Source organism: Oncorhynchus nerka, linkage group LG10 (genome assembly GCF_034236695.1).
Source record: "Oncorhynchus nerka isolate Pitt River linkage group LG10, Oner_Uvic_2.0, whole genome shotgun sequence".
Classification (NCBI taxonomy): Eukaryota; Metazoa; Chordata; class Actinopteri; order Salmoniformes; family Salmonidae; genus Oncorhynchus; species Oncorhynchus nerka.
This window is the reverse complement of record NC_088405.1, coordinates 18,189,606-18,217,300: the sequence shown is the minus strand read 5'-3', so window position 1 is coordinate 18,217,300 and position 27,695 is coordinate 18,189,606. Positions and strand designations below refer to the sequence as shown.

At 46.3% G+C, this 27,695-nt stretch overlaps 1 protein-coding gene across 2 annotated transcripts in view; it reads left to right on the top strand.

Moving 5' to 3' along the window:
- Window positions 1-27,695, top strand: part of LOC115134967 (leucine-rich melanocyte differentiation-associated protein-like) — a 477,253-nt gene that overhangs the window by 425,069 nt on the left and 24,489 nt on the right. The window contains exon 7 of one of the 2 annotated variants that reach the window (XM_029669102.2): window positions 16,943-17,646. The exons of the other annotated variant lie outside the window; for it this stretch is intronic. Within the exon in view, the coding sequence (XP_029524962.1) occupies window positions 16,943-16,986 (44 nt within the window). The 3' untranslated portion in view covers window positions 16,987-17,646. Of the gene's footprint in view, window positions 1-16,942; window positions 17,647-27,695 lie in introns of those variants that run through there. 2 annotated transcript variants of the gene reach the window in all.

Sequence of the window (27,695 nt, the reverse complement as noted above, 5' to 3'; positions counted from 1 at the left end):
AATGAATTGTGGTCCAAGGATGTGTGTCTGTGTTAGCACCTACATGGCCCTGGTCGGTGGGATGTAGCTAGCAGGTCTGACAGCCCCATGTCGCTACAGAGATGCTCTCCCCACCCACACACACACACTCACTCACTCACTCACTCACTCACTCACTCACTCACTCACTCACTCACTCACTCACTCACTCACTCACCCACTCACTCACTCACTCACTCTTTATATCTCTCTCTCTCTCTCTCTACTGATGGTATAGGGGCCCCAGAGCCCAGCTGCCACTAGTAATTACTGCAGTCTAGAGCTCCAGTGAGGAGCCAGCGGTTGCAGGTCAGTGCCCAGGTGGAGAGCAGGGACACAGAGAGAGAGACACAGCGAGAGAGAGACAGAGAGAGAGACACAGAGAGAGATACACACAGAGAGAGAGAGAGAATAGAAAGAGTGAGCCTGGGAGACAATAGAGGGAGGAGAGAAGAAGCACGCTACTGACTAAAAACAAGAGGCTAGGAGAGGGAGTAAAGAGAGAGGGAGACTGTGGTGTCTTGGAGCAGGCCAGGATGACACAGAGTGGAGTAGAGTGACTAGTTTAGGAGAGAGTCCTGAGGAGCAGAGTCCCTAGTAGAGGTCTTAGGGACCTCCTCTACTGTCAGCTCTGGTTTAAGCTCTCTGACAGGCTGGCAGTCCCAGATTTAAAGCAACTCTTCTCGATGACACCTCATGTTTGGAGCAGAGCACTGTGTCAAAATGTGTCTCACCAGCAGAGTACATAACATTGTGGATTTGATCTCCCAATGAGAAGTCTCGGACTGAAGTTTGTCCTCACAACATACCTAATAGACAAATAATTATTATTAAGTATGTAATAATACATACCTAAAGAGTTTAAATGGAGCATTACTTCATAATGACTTACTATAGGTAGTATAGAATTATAATCAGACGTGCTTAATAGTTTAACAACAACATGTCATTATCTGACAATAGAATGTTCTCAGAGATGGATCCCCAGTTTATTAGATGTCGTTATCTGTAGGCGTAAAACATGTACGACAACAACAACAACAACAACTACTTCTGATGGAGCTATTTATGTACAGGACTCTATAGTTGAAATAAACCTTTTTTTTTCCCGTTAAAAGTTCTGATTCTCTACATATTTATATATGTCTTGGGCATCAGCCACGTCTCTTTAATGGACCAGACTGTTTGATGTGGTCCATTCTTCAACAGTGACAGGCCTAAATGAAAGGGATCCCAGTGTATGAACGGCTAAGTAGACAGAGAATAAACAAAGAGAAATGCCATAAGGCCTAGCTTAATGCTCTCATTCTGGGACTGCTTCCAGATGCTTAGTATGTATGTATTTTATATGGTGCACAACTGCTATTAAAACCCTGGAGGAAAGCAAGCCTTCAAAGCCTTCAAACCCTCTAACATACGCAGACACACACACACACACACACTAATGACACCCATGGGACTTCTCACGTTTGCCTCGCAGTTCGCTTTTTTACACATGGGGGCGATTTGTGGCTCTACAATGCTCAATAAACACACATATGTGCACGCTCGCAAACACACGCACACACCCACACACACATACACATCCCATCCCTGGGAAAGCATCCAAACTAAGAGTAAACTGTTTTACAGTCGAGGCACAACAAATAAACAAACATCTGGAAGCGTTCAGAGCAGCAGAACCATTAGGGGGAGAGTTGGGTTTTGCCAAAACAGGGAATTGATGAGGAATGGGCTGTCAGGCCCCACTGGAGAGACAGGGGAGTGGCTAGATGACAGAGCTGTGGGTGAGAAGTGGAAGGGGGAGAGGAAGACAGAATGGTGGGTGGGATAAAGTGAGGTAAGGGGATGGAAAGGAAGTGATGGAGGCAAGAGGGGTGTAGATATAAGGGACAAAGAGAGAGAGAGAGAGCAGAGAGAGGAGGGTAATCAGTACTGTAATTTAGGTGGGTAATCAGTACTGTCATTTAGGTGGGTATTCAGTACTGTCATTTAAGTGGGTATTCAGTACTGTCATTTAGGTGGGTAATCAGTAATGTAATTTAGATGGGGGATCAGTACTGTATTTTAGATGGGTAATCAGTACAGTAATTTAGATGGGTGATCAGAACTGTATTTTAGATGGGTAGTCAGTATTGTATTTTAGATGGGTAATCAGTACTGTATTTTAGATGGGTAATCAGTACAGTAATTTAGATGGGTGATCAGAACTGTATTTTAGATGGGCAGTCAGTACTGTAATTTAGGTGGGTAATCAGTACTGTATTTTAGATGGGTAATCAGTACAGTAATTTAGATGGGTGATCAGAACTGTATTTTAGATGGGCAGTCAGTACTGTAATTTAGGTGGGTAATCAGTACTGTATTTTAAGTGGGTGATCAGTACTGTATTGTAAATGGGTAATCAGTATTGTATTTTAGATGGGTAATCAGTACTGTATTTTAGGTGGGTGAACAGTACTGTATTTTAGGTGGGTGATCAGAGATACTTTTGGACATGTAGTGTTGTTGGACATATAGTATAGTTTTGGACATGTAGTATAGTTTTGGACATGTAGTGTTGTTGGACATATAGTATAGTTTTGAACATGTAGTGTTGTTGGACATATAGTATAGTTTTGGTCATGTAGTGTTGTTGGACATATAGTATAGTTTTGGACATGTAGGTTTGTTGGACATATAATATAGTTTTGGACATGTAGTGTTGTTGGACATATAGTATTGTTTTGGACATGTAGTGTTGTTGGACATATAGTATTGTTTTGGACATGTAGTGTTGTTGGACATATAGTATTGTTTTGGACATGTAGTGTTGTTGGACATATAGTATTGTTTTGGACATGTAGTGTTGTTGGACATATCGTATAGTTTTGAACATGTAGTGTTGTTGGACATATAGTATTGTTTTGGACATGTAGTGTTGTTGGACATATAGTATAGTTTTGGACACGTAGTGTTGTTGGACATATAGTATAGTTTTGGTCATGTAGTGTTGTTGGACATATAGTATAGTTTTGGACATGTAGTGTTGTTGGACATATAGTATTGTTTTGGACATGTAGTGTTGTTGGACATATAGTATAGTTTTGGACATGTAGATTTGTTGGACATATAGTATTGTTTTGGACATGTAGTGTTGTTGGACATATAGTATAGTTTTGGACATGTAGTGTTGTTGGACATATAGTATAGTTTTGGACATGTAGTGTTGTTGGACATATAGTATAGTTTTGGACATGTAGAAGTGTTGTTGGACATATAGTATTGTTTTGGACATGTAGTGTTGTTGGACATATAGTATAGTTTTGGACATGTAGTGTTGTTGGACATATAGTATTGTTTTGGACATGTAGAAGTGTTGTTGGACATATAGTATAGTTTTGGACATGTAGTGTTGTTGGACATATAGTATTGTTTTGGACATGTAGAAGTGTTGTTGGACATATAGTATTGTTTTGGACATGTAGTGTTGTTGGACATATAGTATAGTTTTGGACATGTAGTGTTGTTGGACATATAGTATAGTTTTGGACATGTAGTGTTGTTGGACATATAGTATAGTTTTGGACATGTAGTGTTGTTGGACATATAGTATTGTTTTGGACATGTAGAAGTGTTGTTGGACATATAGTATTGTTTTGGACATGTAGAAGTGTTGTGTGGACACCTCTTCAAATTAGTGGATTCGGCTATTTCAGCCACACCCGTTGCTGACACAGCCTTGCAATCTCCAGAAATATAGGCAGTAGAATGGCCGTAGAATGGCCGTACTGAAGAGGTCAGTGACTTTCAACAAGTCAGTTCGTTCAATTTCTGCCCTGCTAGAGCTGCCCCAGTCAACTGTAAGTGCTGTTATTGTGAAGTGGAAATGTCTAGAAGCAACAACGGCTCAGCCGCGAAGTGGTAGGCCACACAAGCTAACAGAAGGGGAATTGCAGAGTGTTGAATCCCGTAGCATGTAGAAATACCGAGTTCCTAACTGCCTCTGGAAGCAACATCAGCACAAGAACTGTTCCTTGGGACCTTCATGAACTGAGCTTCCATGGCAGAGCAGCCTCACACAAGCCTAAGATCACCATGCGCAATGCCAAGCGTCGGCTGGAGTGGTGTAAAGCTCACCGCCATTGGACTCACGCTTCACCATCTGGCAGTCCGACGGACGAATCTGGGTTTGACGGATGCCAGGAGAACGCTACCTGCCGGAATGCATAGTGCCAACTGTAAAGTTTGGTTGAGGAGAAATAATGGTCTGGGCCTGTTTTTCGTTGTTCGGTCTAGGCTCCTGAGTTCCAGTAAAGGGAAATCTTAATGCTACAGCATACAATGACATTCTAGACAATTCTGGGCTTCCAAAAGTTTGGGCATGTCCCTTTCCTGTTTCAGCATGACAATGCCCCCATGCACAAAGCGAGGTCCATACAGAAATGGTTTGTCGAGGTCGGTGTGGAAGTTCTTGACTGGTCTGCACAGAGCCCTGACCTCAATCCCGTCTAACACCTTTGGGATGAATTGGAACGCCAACTGCGAGGCAGGCCTAATCGCCCAACATCAGTGCCCGACCTCACTAATGCTCTTTTGGCTGAATGGAAGCAAGTCCTGGTAGTAATGTTCCAACATCTAGTGGAAAGCCTTCCCATAATAGTGTAGGTTGTTATAGCAGAAAAGGGGGACAAACTGCATATTAATGGCCATGATTTTGAAATGAGATGTTCCACAAGCAGGTGTCCATGTACTTTTGGTCATGTAGTGTATACACCTGCTGGTAACTATTCCTCCCTCCGTCCATCCCTCCCTCTGTCCCTCTCTCGAACCCTCTGTCTCCCCCCTCCATCCCTCCCTCTCCCCTCCGTCCCTCTCCTCTCCGTCCCTCTGTCCCTCCCTCTCCTTCCCTCTCACCATCCCTCCCTCTGTCCCTCCCTCCCTCTCATCCCTCCCTCCCTATCTCCATCCCTCTGTCCGTCCCGCCCTCCCTCCCTCATTCCCCTCCCTTCCTTCCTCCCTCTCGCCCTTCATTATCAGACAGCTGGATGGGGTGGATCAGTAATGCTTGATAAATTGATATTGTTGAGGATGGATGAGTCATTATGAAGAGGGGCCCTGGGAAATTATCACTGTTTTTGCTATTTTGTTGTTGTTGGATAGGTAGCTTATGGCACCAAAATAATTCTACCTGGAACCAAAAAGAGTTCTAACTGGAACCAAAAAGGGCTAAACTATGGGGACAACTGCAGAGACCCTTTGTAACCTTTTTTCCTAAGAGTAGGTTAGTTAGACTTATGTGGGAAAGTCATTTATACAACTGTCTTATTTGTCTCCATCATTTTTACAACCGTCTTATTTGTCTCCATCATTTATACAACCGTCTTATTTCTGTCTATCATTTATACACATGTCTTATTTGGCTCCATCATTTATACACCTGTCTTATTTCTGTCTATCATTTATACAACTGTCTTATTTGTCTCCATCATTTATACAATCGTCTTATTTGTCTCCATCATTGATACAACCATCTTATTTGTCTCCATCATTGATACAACCGTCTTATTTGTCTCCCTCATTTATACACCTGTCTTATTTGTGTCTATCATTTATACAACTGTCTTATTTGTCTCCATCATTGATACAACTGTCTTATTTGTCTCCCTCATTTATACACCTGTCTTATTTGTGTCTATCATTTATACAACTGTCTTATTTGTCTCCATCATTGATACAACTGTCTTATTTGTCTCCATCATTGATACAACTGTCTTATTTGTCTCCATCATTGATACAACTGTCTTATTTGTCTCCATCATTGATACAACTGTCTTATTTGTCTCCATCATTGATAGAACCGTCCTAAGTTTCTCTGAGTATGGAAATGTTTTCCATAAACCTGCGGTGAGGGAAGACAGAACACTCCTAGCAGGCCCTATTAAAGGTTCAGGATGTGCTCTCAGAGACATTTCCTTGTATCTCATAATGATTACAGCAGGACCATTTCCACCAGTACGGAACAAAATCTGTTGTTCAAATGGGGAATATAAAGTGCCTTCAGAAAGTATTCAGACCCCTTGACTTTTACCACATTTTGTTACATTGCAGCCTTATTCTAAAATCCTCAGCAATCTACACACAATAAATACCCAATAATGACGACGCAAAAACATTTTTTTTTAAATCTTAGCAAATGTATTAAACATAAAAAACATAAATACCTCATTTACATAAATATTCAGGCCCTTTGCTATGAGACTCGAAATTGAGCTCAGGTGCACCCTGTTTCCTTGTTTCTACAACTTGATTGGAGTCCACCTGTGGTAAATTCAATTGATTGGACATAATTTGGAAAGGTACACACCTGTCTATATAAGGTCGCACAGTTGACAGTGCATGTCAGAGCAAAAACCAAGCCATGAGGTCGAAGCAATTGTCCGTAGAGTTCAGAGACAGGATTGTGTCGAGGCACAGATCTGGGGAAGGGTACCAAAAAATGTCTGCAGCATTGAAGGTCCCCCAGAACACAGTGGCCTCCATCATTCTAAAATGGAAGAAGTTTGGAACCACCAAGACTCCTCTTAGAGCTGGTTGCCTGGCCAAACTATGCAAACGGGGGAGAAGGGCCTTAGTCTGGGAGGTGACCAAGAACCCAATACTCATTCTAACAGAGCTCTAGATTTCCTCTATGGAGATGGGATAAACTTCTAGAAGGACACCCATCTCTACAGCACTCTACCAATCAGGCCTTTATGGTAGATTGGCCAGGTGGAAGCCACTCCTCAGTAAAAGGCACATGACAGCCTGCTTAGAGTTTGTCAAATGGCACATTAAGACTCAGACCGAGAGAAACAAGATTCTCTGGTCTGATGAAACCAAGATTGAACTCTTTGGCCTGAATGCCAAGAATCACGCCTGGAGGTAACCTGGCACCATCCCTACAGTGAAGCATGGTGGTGGCAGCATCATGCTGTGGGGATGTTTTTCAGCGGCAGAGAATGGGAGAGTAGTCAGGATTGAGGTAAAGATGAACGGAGCAAAGAATAGAGAAATCCTTGATGAAAATCTGCTCCAGAGCACTCAGTACCTCAGACTGGGGCGATGGTTTACCTTCCAACAGGACAACAACCCTAAGCACACAGCAAAGAAAAGGCAGGTGTGGCATTGGGACAAGTCTCTGAATGTACTCGAGTGGCCCAGTAAGAGCCAGGACTTGAATCTGATCAAACATCTCTGGAGAGACCTGAAAATAGCTGTGCAGCATTACTCCCCATCCAACCTGACAGAGTTTAAGAGGATCTGCAGAGAAGAATGGGAGAAACTCCCCAAATACAGGTGTGCCAAGCTTGTAGCGTCATACCCAGGAACACTCAAGGCTGTAATCGCTGCCAAAGGTGGTTCAACAAAGTACTGAGTAAAGGGGCTGAATACTTACAGTTGAAGTCGGAAGTTTACATACACCTTAGCCAAATACATTTAAACTCAGTTTTTCACAATTCCTGACATTTAAGCTGAGTAAAAATACCTCGTCTTAGGTCAGTTAGGATCACCACTTTATTTTAAGAATGTGAAATGTCAGAATAATAGTAGAGAGAATGATTTATTTCAGGTTTTATTTATTTCAGCTTTTATTTATTTCATCACATTCCCAGTGGGTCAGAAGTTTACATACACTCAATTAGTATTTGGTAGCATTGCCTTTAAACTGTTTAACCTTGGTCAAACGTTTCAGGTAGCCTTCCACAAGCTTCCCACAATAAGTTGGTGAATTTTGGCCCATTCCTCCTGACAGAGCTGGTGTAACTGAGTCAGGTTTGTAGGTCTCCTTGCTCGCACACACTTTTTCAGTTCTGCCCACATATTTTCTATAGGATTGAGGTCAGGGCTTTGTGATGGCCACTCCAACTTGACTTTGTTGTCCTTAAGCCATAACTTTGTAAGCATGATTGGGGTCATTGTCCATTTGGAAGACCCATTTGCGACCAAGCTTGAACTTCCTGACTGATGTCTTGAGATGTTGCTTCAATATATCCACATAATTTTCCTTCCCCTCATGATGCCATCTATTTTGTGAAGTGCACCAGTCCCTCCTGCAGCAAAGCACCCCCACAACATGATGCTGCCACCCCCGTGCTTCACGGTTGGGATAGTGTTCTTCGGCTTGCAAGCCTCCCCCTTTTCCTCAAAATATAAAGATGGTCATTATGGCCAAACAGTTCTATTTTTGTTTCATCAGACCAGAGGACATTTCTCCAAAAAGTATGATATTTGTCCTCATGTGCAGTTGCAAACCATAGTCTGTCTTTTTTATGGTGGTTTTGGAGCAGTGGCTTCTTCCTTGCTAAGCGGCCTTTCAGGCTATGTCGATATAGGACTTGTTTTACTGTGGATATAGATACTTCTGTAACTGTTTCCTCCAGCATCTTCACAAGGTCCTTTGCTGTTGTTCTGGGATTGATTTGCACTTTTCGCACCAACGTACGTTCATCTCTAGGAGACAGAATGCGTCTCCTTCCTGAGCGGTATGATGGATGCATCTGTCCCATGGTGTTTATACTTGTGTACTATTGTTTGTACAGAAGAAGGTGGTACCTTCAGGCGTTTGGAAATTGCTCCCAATGATGAACCAGATTTGTGGAGGTCTACAATTTTTTTTCTGAGGTCTTGGCTGATTTCTTTTGATTTTCCCATGATGTCAAGCAAAGAGGCACTGAGTTTGAAGGAAGGCCCTGAAATACATCCACAGGTACACCTCCAATTGACTCAAATTATATGAATTAACCTATCAGAGGCTTCTAAAGCTATGACATAATTTTCTGGAATTTTCCAAGCTGTTTAAAGGCACAGTCAACTTCTGTGTATGTAAACTTCTGACCTACTGGAATTGTAATACGGTGAGTGAAATTATCTTTCTGTAAACAATTGTTGGAAAAATGACTTGTGTCATGTAGAAAGTAGATGTCCTAACCAACTTGCCAAAACTATAGTTTGTTAACAAGAAATTTGTGGAGTTGTTGAAAAACGAGTTTTAATGACTCCAACCTAAGTGTATGTAAACTTCTGACTTCAACTGTATGTAAATGTGATATTGCAGTTTTTATTTGTAAAACATTTGCAAACATTTATCGAAACCTATTTTTGCTTTATCATTATATGTGTAGATTGATGAGGGGAAGAATAAATGTTAGAATAAGGATGCAACGTTACAAAATGTGGAAAAAGTAAAGTGGTCTGAATACTTCCCGAAGGCACTGTATGAGGAATATGGAAGGAGCATAGAGAGTAACCCTTACTATTCAAACCACACAACACCGAGCCTGCTGGAGGAAGTTTATGGATGACCTATGCTCCCCTTGGAGCAAAAGTGTTTAAGTCAAGTCAGTCCACGGTGTATGTCTATTGCAAGGCATCCAGACATAGGTTTACAGTAGGCCCTACAGTACACACTGTATGTGAATTAGGTACTGTATAGTATCATGAAGGCCTTAAGGACGGTATTAAGGAGAGAGTAATACCACACACTGAAACGGAACTGCCTGAACTGTAGTTCTTGAGCACATGTCAATTCAGTGTAGTTCTACTTTTGGTCTTGTGTCTATTATAATCAAGTAGGTGATAAATACAATAATGTGGCCATCGACCTTTGGCGGTCTGAGATCCTACAGACTACACACTTCCTTAATGATGTGTAACTGGATAATGACTATGCAGAATGACAAGTGAAGTTATCCACACATTGCTACAGTATCATCCTCCAACAACGATGTTGACTGAGGTTGCCTCTATGGGTAACACACTGACACACTCTGACAATGTAAAATCATATTGCTTTAATCGCCAGAAATGAGTTCATAAAAGTCTCTCACAAGTACTTGTCACTAAGTCTTATATCCTTTGAGGTGTTTGCCAGTTTGTGCAGCTGATGAGGTGCTAAAGATCAGTTTTAAAGCCATTAGAGATATGGATATAACATGGGCCTATAACTCACAACACAGGGATGTAATGAGCTCTCATAAAGAAAGAAATAGCCATCGTGATCACTTATTTCCACCTTTGAGCTACACTTAGAATGGATGCCAAGAATATATAATGGGCGAAGAGGGCTGATTCCTTTCCCCCAAAAATCCTGTGTATTAATAACTTTGGCTTTTTTGATGTAGTGTACCGTCATGTGCTTTTGATTTCCAAAATGAGTTTCTGTGGGTTAATATGTTTTAATGATCTGGAGTCAGCATATATGGGACTTTGTTTGGTTCCTTAACCAATAACCAGGTTTTTAGGCATATAAATCATATACAGTAGGTCTATTTTCTTGCTGCGAGAATCATGTTTGTATTCCTATTCCGTGTAGGTTTGTTTTCACTTTGCTGCCACTGTCTCCTTTCCAATTTTTTATCTGGTTCCAGGTTTTGATTGAATACATTTCATTAGGGTCTATTTGTGTTCTGTGACGCACAGCTTCACACACAGAGAGCAGCTGCCAGTCATGTATATCTGCTATCCCTCTGTGGTATATCTACTGTCCTTCTGTGGCATATCTACTGTCCCTCTGTGGTATATCTATTGTCCCTCTGTGGTATATCTGCTATCCCTCTGTGGTATATCTATTGTCCCTCTGTGGTATATCTACTGCCCCTCTGTGGTAAATCTACTGTCCCTCTGTGGTATATCTACTGCCCCTCTGTGGTAAATCTACTGTCCCTCTGTGGTATATCTGCTGTTCCTCTGTGGTATATCTGCTGTCCTTCTGTGGTATATCTGCTATCCCTCTGTGGTATATCTACTGTCCCTCTGTGGTATATCTGCTATCCCTCTGTGGTATATCTACTGTCCCTCTGTGGTATATCTGCTATCCCTCTTTGGTATATCTATTGTCCCTCTGTGGTATATATGCTGTCCCTCTGTGGTATATCTGCTCTCCTTCTGTGGTATATGTGGTATATCTACTGTCCCTCTGTGGTATATGTGGTATATTTTCTGTCCCTCTGTGGTATATATGCTGTCCCTCCGTGGTATATCTGCTCTCCTTCTGTGGTATATGTGGTATATCTACTGTCCCTCTGTGGTATACCTGCTGTCACTCTGTGATATATTTACTGTCCCTATGTGGTATATCTTCTGTCCCTCTGTGGTATATCTACTGTCCCCCTGTGGTATATGTGGTATATTTTCTGTCCCTATGTGGTATATCTGCTGTCCCTATGTGGTATATCTACTGTCCCCCTGTGGTATATGTGGTATATTTTCTGTCCCTATGTGGTATATCTGCTGTCTCTCTGTGGTATATTTTCTGTCCCTCTGTGGTATATCTGCTATCCCTCTGTGGTATATCTACTGTCCCTCTGTGATATAGCTGCTGTCCCTCTGTGGTATATCTACTGTCCCTCTGTGGTATATCTACTGCCCCTCTGTGGTAAATCTACTGTCCCTCTGTGGTATATCTACTGCCCCTCTGTGGTAAATCTACTGTCCCTCTGTGGTATATCTGCTGTTCCTCTGTGGTATATCTGCTGTCCTTCTGTGGTATATCTGCTGTCCCTCTGTGGTATATCTGCTGTCCCTCTGTGGTATATTTTCTGTCCCTCTGTGGTATATCTACTGTCCCTCTGTGGTATATCTGCTATCCCTCTGTGGTATATCTACTTTCCCTCTGTGGTATATCTGCTATCCCTCTGTGGTATATCTACGGTCCCTCTGTGATATAGCTGCTGTCCCTTTGTGATATATTTACTGACCCTATGTGGTATATCTTCTGTCCCTCTGTGGTATATCTACTGTCCCTCTGTGGTATATGTGGTATATTGTTTGTCCCTATGTGGTATATCTGCTGTCCCTCTGTGGTATATGTGGTATATTTTCTGTCCCTATGTGGTATATCTACTGTCCCTCTGTGGTATATCTACTGCCCCTCTGTGGTATATCTACTATCCCTCTGTGGTATATCTACTGTCCCTCTGTGGTATATCTGCTGTCCCTCTGTGGTATATATACTGTCCCTCTGTGGTATATCTACTGCCCCTCTGTGGTAAATCTACTGTCCCTCTGTGGTATATCTGCTGTCCCTCTGTGGTATATCTACTGTCCCTCTGTGGTATATGTGGTATATTGTTTGTCCCTATGTGGTATATCTGCTGTCCCTCTGTGGTATATGTGGTATATTTTCTGTCCCTATGTGGTATATCTACTGTCCCTATGTGGTATATCTTCTGTCCCTCTGTGGTATATCTACTGTCCCTCTGTGGTATATGTGGTATATTGTTTGTCCCTATGTGGTATATCTGCTGTCCCTCTGTGGTATATGTGGTATATTTTCTGTCCCTATGTGGTATATCTACTGTCCCTCTGTGGTATATGTGGTATATTTTCTGTCCCTCTGTGGTATATCTACTGCCCCTCTGTGGTATATCTACTATCCCTCTGTGGTATATCTACTGTCCCTCTGTGGTATATCTGCTGTCCCTCTGTGGTATATATACTGTCCCTCTGTGGTATATCTACTGCCCCTCTGTGGTAAATCTACTGTCCCTCTGTGGTATATCTGCTGTCCCTCTGTGGTATATGTGGTATATTTTCTGTCCCTATGTGGTATATCTACTGTCCCTCTGTGGTATATCTACTGTCCCTCTGTGGTATATCTGCTGTCCCTCTGTGGTATATATACTGTCCCTCTGTGGTATATCTACTGCCCCTCTGTGGTAAATCTACTGTCCCTCTGTGGTATATCTGCTGTCCCTCTGTGGTATATCTGCTGTCCCTCTGTGGTATATCTACTGTCCCTCTGTGGTATATATACTGTCCCTCTGTGGTATATCTACTGCCCCTCTGTGGTAAATCTACTGTCCCTCTGTGGTATATCTGCTGTCCCTCTGTGGTATATCTGCTGTCCCTCTGTGGTATATCTGCTGTCCCTCTGTGGTATATTTTCTGTCCCTCTGTGGTGTATTTTCTGTCCCTCTGTGGTATATCTGCTGTCCTTCTGTGGTATATCTGCTGTCCCTCTGTGGTATATCTGCTGTCCTTCTGTGGTATATCTGCTGTCCTTCTGTGGTATATCTGCTGTCCCTCTGTGGTATATCTGCTGTCCCTCTGTGGTATATCTGCTGTCCTTCCGTGGTATATCTGCTGTCCCTCTGTGGTATATTTGATGTCCCTCTGTGGTATTTCTGCTGTCCTTCTGTGGTATATATTTACTGTCTCTCTGTGGTATATCTGCTGTCCCTCTGTGAGGCGTGGCTCTGTTGCCTTTATCGGGGGGATGTGATGTGATCTTATTCCTCCCAGCAGTGGATTGGCTCTGCAACATGAATACTCATGAGTGCTGGGCTATGGAGATGGATGAGAGGAGGGAGAGTGAGGGGGAAGTGGGCATCGCAATCCCTCACCACACGTCCAAAACACATGACACTCCTCTGTCCTCTCCTCACCTGAGAAATTATGATGAGATTTCATTTTTGGAGGCAGGCCTTGAATATCGCTGTTATTATCCAGGAGAGAACTGGAACTCAATGGGATTGCATCCCACATTACAACCTGTTCCCAATTTAATGCACTACTTTTGAACAGGGCTCATATGGCTCTGGTAAAAAAAGGGAGTGCACTATATATGGATTAAGGTGCCATTTGGGACGCAGGCTGGAACTCACAGGACATTCTTTCTCTCTGTAAGAGATGAGGAGGCTGGGGCTCAGCTAGATTAAAACCTTAACTTCATTGACAGTTTCAACTGCTGAACTCTGCCATAGCATGCAGCTTTAAACTGCTTTGAGATCGCTGCCTTCCACCAAGTGTCATTATCTTTCAGTTTGTGGATGGCACCCCCTCTCTCTCTTCTCTCTCTCCCTCTGAATTATTCTGTTTGTGGTTTGGGGGAAATGTCGGTGACACTATTGTTTTTTACCTTGCTGTTTGATGTAGTCGAACGAGTCTCTTGAGGTGCCTAGTTCTGAAAACTGAAGTTGAAAGTATACAGGTATAACTTCAAGTGGAAAGATGACACCATCAAGTTGTGTGTCAAGATTATTTGGGATTTCATTTCAAATATATTTGTAAAAATAATTCTCACTTATAATAATATAAAAGTAAATGTTTTTCCTTTATGATATTTCCTTTTAAGACGTGTTTAAGTCAAGTGGAAGATGTGCTGAATTTGTTTTGACTAAAACACAATAAACAACAAAAAACAGTTTAGAGAACAAATTAAATGTTTCATTCCAGATACTGTTATGACTGTTATGAGCAGTGTTGGAACACCCATCCTCCTAAATCTTTATCTTCCGTGACCATTACAGACAAGCCCATGTGATTTACCATGACAATGACTATTGGACGACACACTCAGTTAGTCTTATACAAGCCCAACACCGGGAACGGTGAAACGATACCTGGGCATCTACTGACAAACTGTCAGTGAGATAGACAGACAAGGATATGAATTCATGTCAACCCAGGCCCAATCCACTCTGCAGTAACATCCCTGTGGTTCCTCTGAACCTGGCCCAGTTCCTGGTATTACTGGTCAGCCTCAGTCTCAGTGATATTGAATAGACGGAATATATATCTAATGGATAGGCCACATTGCTGTTAGAAGCCGTCTCTCAAAGCTGATTGCTAACGCAAGTCAAACTATTATTCATGTTCCACCGTGATTTGTGACCGTGCCCAGAGGACATTTGAGATGTGGTCTAGTGTTTCCCAGTACTACTTCTAGTCCCTGCCAGAAGTTAGTTTTTTTTTTTCTCTCCCCGGTTTGGCAACAGGGGAGTCCATCAGGGTAATGAATGACGGTGGATGCTAGCCAGATATTTATACGGCAGGATCGATGGGTCCTCCAGTTTCTCCTTTGTGAAGGGGATGGCGTAGTGTGTAGTGTGAGCCGGGGTAATGCTCTTTCTACCCTTCACGAAGAGGATGAAGAGCTTCTAATGTGTTGGTAGTTGCTAGGTTACTTGTCACGCTGAAAGGACAGAGGATTCAGTGAACTCTGATAGCATTATTAAAGCCATCCTAACACTAGGTAATTGGAAAATAATCTTTATGTAGAGAAGTTCATCAAATAAAACAGCTATGATGAGTATGTGAGTTAGAAATGATCAAATAGAATTTCATTTTGTGTTGCCTGATTTGTCTTAATGAACTGTGAATTCATTCAGAGTTAACATGTTCTACATTAATTGAGTACTACTTCTCAATCACACTCACTAAACACTCAGCCACAGCATCTTTAGTTTAGCGACACACACACATCTTTAGTTTAGGACATCCATACACAGCACGCACGCACGCACGAACGAACACACACACACACACAACCATCATTCCCAGCTCTGTCTCAGTGTTCCAGAGCTAATGTGGTGGAAGGATCTCAACTCATCTGTCAATTACCATTGGGCCGTTGTCATTGGGACGTTGTCATTGGGCCGTTGTCTAAACTGCTTTTCTCTCTGGCTGGTGAATCCAGTGATTTATTGTTAACTGGCCATGGCTTCAATATACAATCAGCAAATACTAAGCTGTGATGTCTGAACACAAACTATGGTGGGAGTATCAGCATAGCTCACATTAACTGCTGTGTGGATTATTAATTGCATCAGGGGCAATGTGAAATCCTCGTTGGGACCCGTTGCCTTGGAAAGAGAGGTGGTCCATCATCTCCTGGATGGATGGATGCAAGGGGAGCTAAAAATGCCTAATATCTTAGCCTGTATTTGTGCTTGGCTCTCCTACTTAACAAATCAGAGGTGTGTCTTATTTAAATAGCCAATCACAATGTCAATGTCTATAGAGGTTGTGTGGTCAAATGAAGTGCTTGAGGTATTATTAATGTCTTGGATTAGAATAGGTAGCTTGAGTTAAAGGAGGAATTAGCAGGTCTTTCATAATAACCAATGTCAACATTCCTGCTTCACCAGAACGAAGAGAGAGCAAAGTCAGTCCAATGGTACAGCATCCAAAACAACCTTTTAATCTGTCACAACGACTCGCTGACTAAATGGCTTTAAACAAAAGGAACAGGTTTCCCCGTCACTTTAATACGAGCAGACAAGTTATTTTACTGTCATAATTTGATTGGTAGATCGTTTCTGACATGTCATGTGGCTGCGAGATGATTGGGTTGACGTCTGAGTCATTTAGGTCAGATGGTTGAATTTATTCCAGATTGATTTTTAACGAGTGCTTTTCACCTCTGCTAAGGATGCATTTCCTTTTCAAAAACCCTTCTGATGGACCTCAATGATGTATGAGCCAGTAGACAATACCTGATACCTGCATTTAAAGGGACACTTTGTCACTTTTTAACCACCATATTCATGTGTCCACATGTGAAAACAGCTGCATTTGGTGGCTTGGAAATCACAGTGCGGTGAGTCAAGCGACCAGCAAACTTAACCAGTAACTGCTAAAACAAATATATATATACTATAACTGAAAGTCAGGAAAATAATAATGACTTTAGGGGTATTATAGGGACTTAAGTATGGAATGATATGAGCACTTCTGAAGGCCTGGATACAATTCACAGGGGGCAGCCTCCTGAGAAAGATCAAAAACCCTCTTTCCACTTGACACTGTTAATCCAGTGCTAACTGGCAACCCTCAGGAGCCTGGTTCAGTTGTCTCTCCTCTAGCTACGTCCGAGGACTCCAGGGTGAACCCTGATTCAGGGGTAATCGGATGGCGGTGGAAAAGTGAAAATGGCATGAAATTAGATTCATTGGAGTGAACACGCATGCATGTCTCGCTGGGTGGTGGTCTTTTGTTTCCGCACTCTGACCCTGAGATGTGGATGGCTTCAGGATATGACTCTGGGCTGGCCTGGCATGTGTATTTAATGCCTTTTGACACTTGAATCGACAGAAAGAAAAATGAACACCACATATTTGAGCTTTTCAGAGTACTATCAGAAGACATTCACAATATAAAATGATCTATTATGTGTTTTCAGAGAGCGCGATGCGCTGCGTTGGTACTGGAGCGGGCAGGCAGTAGATCTTAATGGAGGCTCTGAGAGGAGGATATGAAGATAACCTTGAGGAGAGAGAACAGAACCTCAAGGCCTTCCCTTACTGCCTGTCACTATCACTAACCCACTGTGACATCTTGGTCCAGAATCTTGGCCCAGGAACTGCTCAAGTCACTGATACACAAACAGCTGATATCTACTGAACTTTAAACAGTACTTTGAGGCAGCGCCCTAGCATTTGTTTCTATCCAGTTTTTGTTTTTTTCTTTCTCAGATAGAGCAGGTCATCCATTGTGTTATGCTACAGTTATTTTGTTGTTACTATTAGCTGTTTTGGCTAAGCTGTCTCCAAGCGCCTACAGGATACAAATGAAGCGATCTAAGGTATCAGCGTTGTGATATGCGCTCGATAATATTTTACTTAATTAATTCCAATGCCCTGAGCTGACATCCATCCCCTACATACCACAGCTGGGGCTTGCTGGTCCAGCCAAGCACACAATATCCTGTGTGCTCTGAAACATGTACCATTACAATTAGCGCTGTCAGGTCCTAGCCCTACAACCCTCATGTAGATAATATGAGAAGATATCTTCAGAACCACCTTACATGCTCAATATGTCTCCCCTTATGAAGATTACACATCAATAAAGTCATTGAGTACCAGGGTGTGTGGCAAGTAAAGATTGTGGTTATTGGACTTATTGGACAGGTGGGCAGTGATGAACCAGGGTTATAATTCTAGCTGTCAGGGGATGTGCAGGGGGCTGGGGACAGTAAGGTAATGTGCAGGTGGCTGAGGACAGTAAGGGGATGTGTAGGGGCTGAGGACAGTAAGGGGATGTGCAGGGGCTGAGGACAGTAAGGTGATGTCAGGGGCTGAGGACAGTAAGGTGATGTCAGGGGCTGAGGACAGTAAGGGGATGTGCAGGGGCTGAGGACAGTAAGGGGATGTGCAGGGGCTGAGGACAGTAAGGGGATGTGCAGGGGCTGAGGACAGTAAGGGGATGTGCAGGGGCTGAGGACAGTAAGGGGATGTGCAGGGGCTGAGGACAGTAAGGTGATGTCAGGGGCTGAGGACAGTAAGGGATGTGCAGGGGGCTGAGGACAGTAAGGTGATGTCAAGGGCTGAGGACAGTAAGGTGATGTCAGGGGCTGAGGACAGTAAGGGGATGTTCAGGGGGCTGAGGACAGTAAGGGGATGTGCAGGGTCTGAGGACAGTAAGGGGATGTGCAGGGGGCTGAGGACAGTAAGGGGATGTGCAGGGGCTGAGGACAGTAAGGGGATGTGCAGGGGCTGAGGACAGTAAGGGGTGTGCAGGGGCTAAGGACAGTAAGGTGATGTCAGGGGCTAAGGACAGTAAGGTGATGTCAGGGGCTGAGGACAGTAAGGTAATGTGCAGAGGGCTGAGGACAGTAAGGGGATGTGCAGGGGACTGAGGACAGTAAGGGGATGTGCAGGGGCCTGAAGACAGTAAGGGGATGTGCAGGGGGCTGAGGACAGTACGGTGATGTCAGGGGCTGAGGACAGTAAGGGGATGTGCAGGGGGCTGAGGACAGTAAGGTGATGTCAGGGGCTGAGGACAGTAAGGGGATGTGCAGGGGCTGAGGACAGTAAGGTGATGTCAGGGGCTGAGGACAGTAAGGGGATGTGCAGGGGGCTGAGGACAGTAAGGGGATGTGCAGGGGCTGAGGACAGTAAGGTGATGTCAGGGGCTGAGGACAGTAAGGGGATGTGCAGGGGGCTGAGGACAGTAAGGGGATGTGCAGGGCTGAGGACAGTAAGGGGATGTGCAGGGGGCTGAGGACAGTAAGGGATGTGCAGGGGACTGAGGACAGTAAGGGATGTGCAGGGGCCTGAAGACAGTAAGGGGATGTGCAGGGGGCTGAGGACAGTACGGTGATGTCAGGGCTGAGGACAGTAAGGGGATGTGCAGGGGCTGAGGATAGTAAGGTGATGTCAGGGGCTGAGGACAGTAAGGGGATGTGCAGGGGGCTGAGGACAGTAAGGTGATGTCAGGGGCTGAGGACAGTAAGGGGATGTGCAGGGGGCTGAGGACAGTAAGGGGATGTGCAGGGGCTGAGGACAGTAAGGTGATGTCAGGGGCTGAGGACAGTAAGGGGATGTGCAGGGGCTGAGGACAGTAAGGGGATGTGCAGGGGCTGAGGACAGTAAGGGGATGTGCAGGGGCTGAGGACAGTAAGGGGATGTGCAGGGGCTGAGGACAGTAAGGTGATGTCAGGGGCTGAGGACAGTAAGGGGGTGTGGGGCTGAGGACAGGGGCTGAGGACAGTATGGGGATGTGCAGGGGCTGAGGACAGTAAGGGGATGTGCAGGGGGCTGAGGACAGTAAGGGGATGCAGGGGCTGAGGACAGTAAGGGGATGTGCAGGGGCTGAGGACAGTAAGGTGATGTCAGGGGCTGAGGACAGTAAGGTGATGTCAGGGGCTGAGGACAGTAAGGGGATGTGCAGGGGGCTGAGGACAGTAAGGTAATGTGCAGAGGGCTGAGGACAGTAAGGGGATGTGCAGGGGACTGAGGACAGTAAGGGGATGTGCAGGGGCCTGAAGACAGTAAGGGGATGTGCAGGGGGCTGAGGACAGTAAGGGGATATGCAGGGGCTGAGGACAGTAAGGGGATGTCAGCGGTTGAGGACAGTAAGGGGATGTCAGGGGCTGAGGACAGTAAGGTGATGTGCAGGGGGCTGAGGACAGTAAGGGGATGTGCAGGGTCTGAGGACAGTAAGGGGATGTCAGGGGCTGAGGACAGTAAGGTGATGTGCAGTTGGGCTGAGGACAGTAAGTGGATGTGCAGGGGCTGAGGACAGTAAGGTGATGTCAGGGGCTGAGGACAGTAAGGTGATGTCAGGGGCTGAGGACAGTAAGGGGATGTGCAGGGGACTGAGGACAGTAAGGGGATGTGCAGGGGCCTGAAGACAGTAAGGGGATGTGCAGGGGGCTGAGGACAGTAAGGGGATATGCAGGGGCTGAGGACAGTAAGGTGATGTCAGGGGCTGAGGACAGTAAGGTGATGTCAGGGGCTGAGGACAGTAAGGGGATGTCAGCGGTTGAGGACAGTAAGGGGATGTCAGGGGCTGAGGACAGTAAGGTGATGTGCAGGGGGCTGAGGACAGTAAGGGGATGTGCAGGGTCTGAGGACAGTAAGGGGATGTCAGGGGCTGAGGACAGTAAGGTGATGTGCAGTTGGGCTGAGGACAGTAAGGGGATGTGCAGGGGCTGAGGACAGTAAGGTGATGTCAGGGGCTGAGGACAGTAAGGTGATGTCAGGGGCTGAGGACAGTAAGGTAATGTGCAGGGGGCTGAGGACAGTAAGGGGATGTGCAGGGGCTGAGGACAGTAAGGGGATGTGCAGGGGCTGAGGACAGTAAGGGGGTGTGCAGGGGCTAAGGACAGTAAGGTGATGTCAGGGGCTAAGGACAGTAAGGTGATGTCAGGGGCTGAGGACAGTAAGGTAATGTGCAGAGGGCTGAGGACAGTAAGGGGATGTGCAGGGGACTGAGGACAGTAAGGGGATGTGCAGGGGCTGAGGACAGTGAGGGGATGTGGATGTGCAGGGGCCTGAAGACAGTAAGGGGATGTGCAGGGGGCTGAGGACAGTACGGTGATGTCAGGGGCTGAGGACAGTAGGGGCTGAGGGGGTGATGCAGGGGCTGAGGACAGTAAGGTGATGTCAGGGGCTGAGGACAGTAAGGGGATGTGCAGGGGGCTGAGGACAGTAAGGGGATGTGCAGGGGCTGAGGACAGTAAGGGATGTCAGGGGCTGAGGACAGTAAGGGGATGTGCAGGGGCTGAGGACAGTAAGGGGATGTCAGGGGCTGGGACAGTAAGAGGGGATGTGCTGGGGGCTGAGGACAGTAAGGGGATGTGCAGGGGCTGAGGACAGTAAGGGGATGTGCAGGGGCTGAGGACAGTAAGGTGATGGGGATGAGGACAGTAGGGGCTGTGCAGGGGCTGAGGACAGTAAGGGGATGTGCAGGGGGGACAGTATGAGGAGGGGCTGAGGACAGTAAGGTAATGTGCAGGGGCAGGACAGTAAGGGGATGTGCAGGGAATGAGGACAGTAAGGGATGTGCAGGGGCTGAGGACAGTAAGGTGATGTCAGGGGCTGAGGACAGTAAGGTGATGTCAGGGGCTGAGGACAGTAAGGGGATGTGCAGGGGGCTGAGGACAGTAAGGTGATGTCAGGGGCTGAGGACAGTAAGGGGATGTGCAGGGGCTGAGGACAGTAAGGGGATGTGCAGGGGGCTGAGGACAGTAAGGTAATGTGCAGAGGGCTGAGGACAGTAATGGGATGTGCAGGGGGCTGAGGACAGTAAGGGGATGTCAGGGGCTGAGGACAGTAAGGTGATGTCAGGGGCCTGAGGACAGTAAGGTAATGTGCAGAGGGCTGAGGACAGTAAGGGGATGTGCAGGGGACTGAGGACAGTAAGGGGATGTGCAGGGGCCTGAAGACAGTAAGGGGATGTGCAGGGGGCTGAGGACAGTAAGGGGATATGCAGGGGCTGAGGACAGTAAGGTGATGTCAGGGGCTGAGGATAGTAAGGTGATGTCAGAGGCTGAGGACAGTAAGGGGATGTCAGCGGTTGAGGACAGTAAGGGGATGTCAGGGGCTGAGGACAGTAAGGTAATGTGCAGGGGGCTGAGGACAGTAAGGTGATGTGCAGTTGGGCTGAGGACAGTAAGGGGATGTGCAGGGGCTGAGGACAGTAAGGTGATGTCAGGGGCTGAGGACAGTAAGGTGATGTCAGGGGCTGAGGACAGTAAGGGGATGTCAGCGGTTGAGGACAGTAAGGGGATGTCAGGGGCTGAGGACAGTAAGGTGATGTGCAGGGGGCTGAGGACAGTAAGGGGATGTGCAGGGTCTGAGGACAGTAAGGTGATGTCAGGGGCTGAGGACAGTAAGGTAATGTGCAGGGGGCTGAGGACAGTAAGGGGATGTGCAGGGGCTGAGGACAGTAAGGGGATGTGCAGGGGCTGAGGACAGTAAGGGGATGTGCAGGGGCTGAGGACAGTAAGGTGATGTCAGGGGCTGAGGACAGTAAGGTGATGTCAGGGGCTGAGGACAGTAAGGTAATGTGCAGAGGGCTGAGGACAGTAAGGTGATGTCAGGGGCTGAGGACAGTAAGGTAATGTGCAGGGGGCTGAGGACAGTAAGGGGATGTGCAGGGGCTGAGGACAGTAAGGGGATGTGCAGGGGCTGATGACAGTAATGGGATGTGCAGGGGCCTGAAGACAGTAAGGGGATGTGCAGGGGGCTGAGGACAGTAAGGGGATGTGCAGGGGCTGAGGACAGTAAGGGGATGTGCAGGGGGCTGAGGACAGTAAGGTAATGTGCAGAGGGCTGAGGACAGTAATGGGATGTGCAGGGGGCTGAGGACAGTAAGGGGATGTGCAGGGGCTGAGGACAGTAAGGTGATGTCAGGGGCTGAGGACAGTAAGGTGATGTCAGGGGCTGAGGACAGTAAGGTAATGTGCAGAGGGCTGAGGACAGTAAGGGGATGTGCAGGGGACTGAGGACAGTAAGGGGATGTGCAGGGGCCTGAAGACAGTAAGGGGATGTGCAGGGGGCTGAGGACAGTAAGGGGATATGCAGGGGCTGAGGACAGTAAGGTGATGTCAGGGGCTGAGGACAGTAAGGTGATGTCAGGGGCTGAGGACAGTAAGGGGATGTCAGCGGTTGAGGACAGTAAGGGGATGTCAGGGGCTGAGGACAGTAAGGTGATGTGCAGGGGGCTGAGGACAGTAAGGTAATGTGCAGAGGGCTGAGGACAGTAAGGTGATGTCAGGGGCTGAGGACAGTAAGGTAATGTGCAGGGGGCTGAGGACAGTAAGGTGATGTGCAGTTGGGCTGAGGACAGTAAGGGGATGTGCAGGGGCTGAGGACAGTAAGGGGATGTGCAGGGGCTGAGGACAGTAATGGGATGTGCAGGGGCCTGAAGACAGTAAGGGGATGTGCAGGGGGCTGAGGACAGTAAGGGGATGTGCAGGGTCTGAGGACAGTAAGGGGATGTCAGGGGCTGAGGACAGTAAGGGGATGTCAGGGGCTGGGGACAGTAAGGGGATGTGCAGGGGCTGAGGACAGTAAGGGGATGTCAGGGGCTGAGGACAGTAAGGTGATGTCAGGGGCTGGGGACAGTAAGGGGATGTGCAGGGGCTGAGGACAGTAAGGGGATGTCAGGGGCTGAGGACAGTAAAGGTGATGTCAGGGGCTGAGCACAGTAAGGTGATGTCAGGGGCTGAGCACAGTAAGGTGATGTCAGGGGCTGAGGACAGTAAGGTGATGTCAGGGGTAGGGAGAGAGGGAGGATGTCAGGGGTAGGGAGAGAGGGAGAATGTAGGGAGAGAGGGAGGATATCAGGGGTAGGGAGAGAGGGAGAATGTCAGGGGTAGGGAGAGAGGGAGGATGTAGGGAGAGAGGGAAGATGTCAGGGGTAGGGAGAGAGGGATGATGTCAGGGGTAGGGAGAGAGGGAGGATGTCAGGGGTAGGGAGAGAGGGAAGATGTCAGGGGTAGGGAGAGAGGGAAGATGTCACGGGTAGGGAGAGAGGGAGGATGTCAGGGGTAGGAAGAGAGGGAGGATGTCAGGAGTAGGGAGAGAAGGAGAATATAGGGAGAGAGTGTGGATGTCAGGGGTAGGGAGAGAGGGAGGATGTCATGGGTAGGGAGAGAGGGAGGATGTAGGGAGAGAGGGAAGATGTCAGGGGTAGGAAGAGAGGGAGGATGTCAGGAGTAGGGAGAGAGGGAGAATGTAGGGAGAGAGGGAGGATGTCAGGGGTAGGGAGAGAGGGAGGATGTCAGGGTAGGGAGAGAGGGATAATGTAGGGAGAGAGGAAGATGTCAGGGGTAGGGAGAGAGCGAGGATGTCAGGGGTAGGGGAGAGAGGGAGGATGTCAGGGGTAGGGGAGAGAGGGAGGATGTCGAGGGGTAGGGAGAGAGGGAGGATGTCAGGGGTAGGGAGATAGGGAGAATGTAGGGAGAGAGGGAAGATGTCAGGGGTAGGGAGAGAGGGAGGATGTCAGGGGTAGGAAGAGAGGGAGGATGTAGGGAGAGAGGAAGATGTCAGGGGTAGGGAGAAAGGGAGGATGTCAGGGGTAGGGAGAGAGGGAGGATGTCAGGGGTAGGGAGAGAGGGAGGATGTCAGGGGTAGGGAGAGAGGAGGATGTCAGGGGTAGGGAGAGAGGGAGGATGTCAGGGGTAGGGAGAGGGGGGATGTCAGGGGTAGGGAGAGAGGGAGGATGTCAGGGGTAGGGAGAGGGGAGGATGTCAGGGGTAGGGAGAGAGGGAGGATGTCAGGGGTAGGGATAGAGGGAGGATGTCAGGGGTAGGGAGAGAGGGAGGATGTCAGGGGTAGGGAGAGAAGGAGGATGTCAGGAGTAGGGGAGAGAGGGAGGATAACGGCTAGGGAGAGAAGGAGGATGTCAGGCAGGGGTAGGGAGAGAGGGAGGATGTCAGGGGTAGGGAGAGAGGGAGGATTTCAGGGGTAGGGAGAGAGGGAGGATGTAAGGAGAGAGGGAGAATGTCAGGGGTAGGGAGAGAGGGAGGATTTCAGGGGTAGGGGGAGAAGGAGGGGGAGTAAGGAGGAGAGGAGAGTCAGTGAGGGACAGATAGTTAATCATACCTCGATCCCTCCATCCTTCTCTTCCCTGCATACGGAGGGGGGATATGTCATGTAAATCAAGAGGAGTAGAGTAACAGTAAAGCTATGTGTGGGTACGGCAAGGCCAGGGGGAGGGAGATACACACCACAACCCTACTATCACCTGTCCTTCCCATTGGCTGTTTTCCTTCTTTACAATCCCTGTCATAGTGTGGCGTGTGGTTCCCCTTTGATTCCAGACAGCATTCAACATCACTTCTGCTTACAGTATATAACTAGCTTTTTTTCAAAGATGCAGCTTTACCAATTAGTTTTGTAAAAGGTTTTCAGCAAAGGATTTCTTGTTCAATTACAATTGGAATTTTTGCCATATAAACAAATCAGATGTTTATGATTGTAATATTTTGTTATAAGTCATAATGTGATGTGCTCATATGAAATATAGCAATATAGATACGATGTGCTATGTAGAATACAATTGTCAGTAAATCACACATCCCTAACACCGTGCTTTGACCATGAATACAAGGGACAGAGGAAATGAGAGGTGAAAATGAGAGAGTGGTGTGACAAACAGAGTTACTTACCGGTTAACTGACACAAGAGAAAGAGACAAAGAGGAGGGCCCATGTTAAAGGATATTTTACCATGTCCTTTTGTATTAGGCCTGGAGATTGATCTCTTCCAGTCAGATGAAGGCCTGATGTGAGTGATCCAAGCCCTCCATCGTTGTGACACACTGCTCTCAGCTAACACTCATCCGTGTTGATGGGCACACCCTGCGCCACAAGGGCCCTGGCTGGCCAACTCCAACCCACCTTCTCCCTCTCTCTCTCTCTCTCTCTCTTTCTCCATCATCCCTTGTTCTTTTATTTCCCTCTCTCTCCACTGTTTTCTATGCCAACATTCCCTCTCTCTACCTCTCTCCATCTCTCCCTCTCTTTCTTCCTCATCCCTTCTTCTTTTATTTCCAGCCCCCTCTCTCCCCTGTTATCCCCATCTCCCATGGTTTCTGTCACCGTGTCATGTCGGATCAGTGTTTGGCGAGCCAGCCAGGAAGTATTGGGAGCCCCAGGTAGAGAGCTGCCTACCAGGCGTCAGGATCACAGCTGAAATGAGGATAATAATGATAGGGTCCTAGGGTGGTAGCCGTGGTAACAGTGGCACAGACAGGCCAGCAACTTAGCAGCACCAGGAAGTGGATTAATAAGTGTTGTGTTGGGTGTCTGGAGGGCCATGGGTGTCTGGAGAGGATGAAGGAGCTAACTGACGCGTGGCCCCTTATGTCCCCATCAGTGAGGCAGGTGCTGCCAGTCGGCGGTCCAGGGCTCGATGTGTCCTTGGGGGACTGTTTCCAACACCAGCCACACATCAGATTACTATTGATATATGTCACCGTGGAGGTGGCCAGGCGGTGTCAGGGCAGCAGCTGGTAATTGATGTCTGACCAGCAGAGAGAGAGATGTGGTTGTAGGATGAAGTGGACTGGCTGACAGGCAGGGATCTGAGAGGGAGAAGTCAGACAGAAGTCAGACAGAAAGGTGGTTCACTGATCACGTATGATGTTCATACAAAGTGTTTGTTGATTTCGATAAACTAGTATTTTTTTTTTTTAAATGACCCAAGTACTATTTTTTGTTTTTGGTCTCAGTATAAAGTAGTAATGGTAACAATTTTTTTTTTTTTACATAATATTTTGTCAATTTTAGTAGTCATTATCACGTTTTCACGTTGCATATTTTCTCTATGTGACAATTGGTCACCCTTTTGTGAACAGCTCCTGTGGCGTTTGCTCTTCTGGCCATGTTTGATGGCCATCTTTGATTTGAGGGAAATGCTGAATGACAGCTAGTGTGGTACGTGCCGTTTTGCCCGTTGATGCGTGAAGTCCATAATACAGTTGTCCTCATTGTTTACTTTAGAATAAACATGACATGTAGTAACTGCACTAGTTTCACTATTAAAATAAAATCACATTAGTTGGTAATAGGTCTTACAGTACATTTTTTAACTTCAGGAATACTGTTTTTACTTCCTGCTGGAAATCTCTTAGTTGTCTTTATTTGGTCATGCTAGAAAGGACAGAAACACAGTGGGTTCTAATCACAAATGCTATTAACCAACTACTACAACTCACCTTAAACATCACATAACCGTACCCCTAACTTTAACACTAAATGAAGAAGAAATAACCCATATACAGCAGTTTTGAGGATATTGCCCATGTTGATCTTTCCAACATGGCTGTGTAGCATGTACTACCCTCTCCTGTTGGAAGAGTATGTTTGACCTGACAATGAGGTTCATTACACACTCTTTCATGCTGTTTTGCATGGTAATTATTATTTCATGTATTCAGATACATTGATTCAATCATCCCTTCCTCCAATGTCAAAGTGATTACTCTCTGGTGATTAATATACACATCTTTTGTTATTGAATTCTGTTCACTAAGTGAGTGACTCGCCGACCAACCGACCGTTCTTATTAACGGGTCGATTAGCGAAAGCAGACAAATCACTAATTGCAGTTGTTAGAGAGGTTTGATCCACCATATCTAGTTATTTTTTCTTTTAATTAGAAATGTACTGAGGAGAACTATCAGTCACTGTCAAACACAGCACCACCCTAGCCGCGTTGCGTCTGGTGATTAGTAGTCGGCATGTTACCATGGGAACATTAGTGGACATTAGGTCTCTCATTACTGTTTTCATGTGCTTTCAAGGATAGACATTACATTGAAATTGTTGTCATTTATCAGAAACTCTTATCCAGAGCGACTTACAGGAGCAATTAGGGTTAAGTGCCTTGCTCAAAGGCACATTGACAGTGTTATGTTTGGGGTCAATCCATTATAACCATATTTTCAAGCATAGTGGTGGCTGCATCATGTTATGGGTCTGCTTGTAATCGTTAAGGACTGGAGGATTTCTCAGGATAAAAAGAAAAGGAATGGAGCTAAGCACAGGCAAAATCCTATAGGAAAACCTGGTTCAGTCTGCTTCCCACCAGACACTGGAAGATTTATACTGGAGTTGCTTACCAAGAAGACAGAGAATGTTCCTGAGTGGCCGAGTTACAGTTTTTACTTAAATCTGCTTGACAATTTACGGCAAG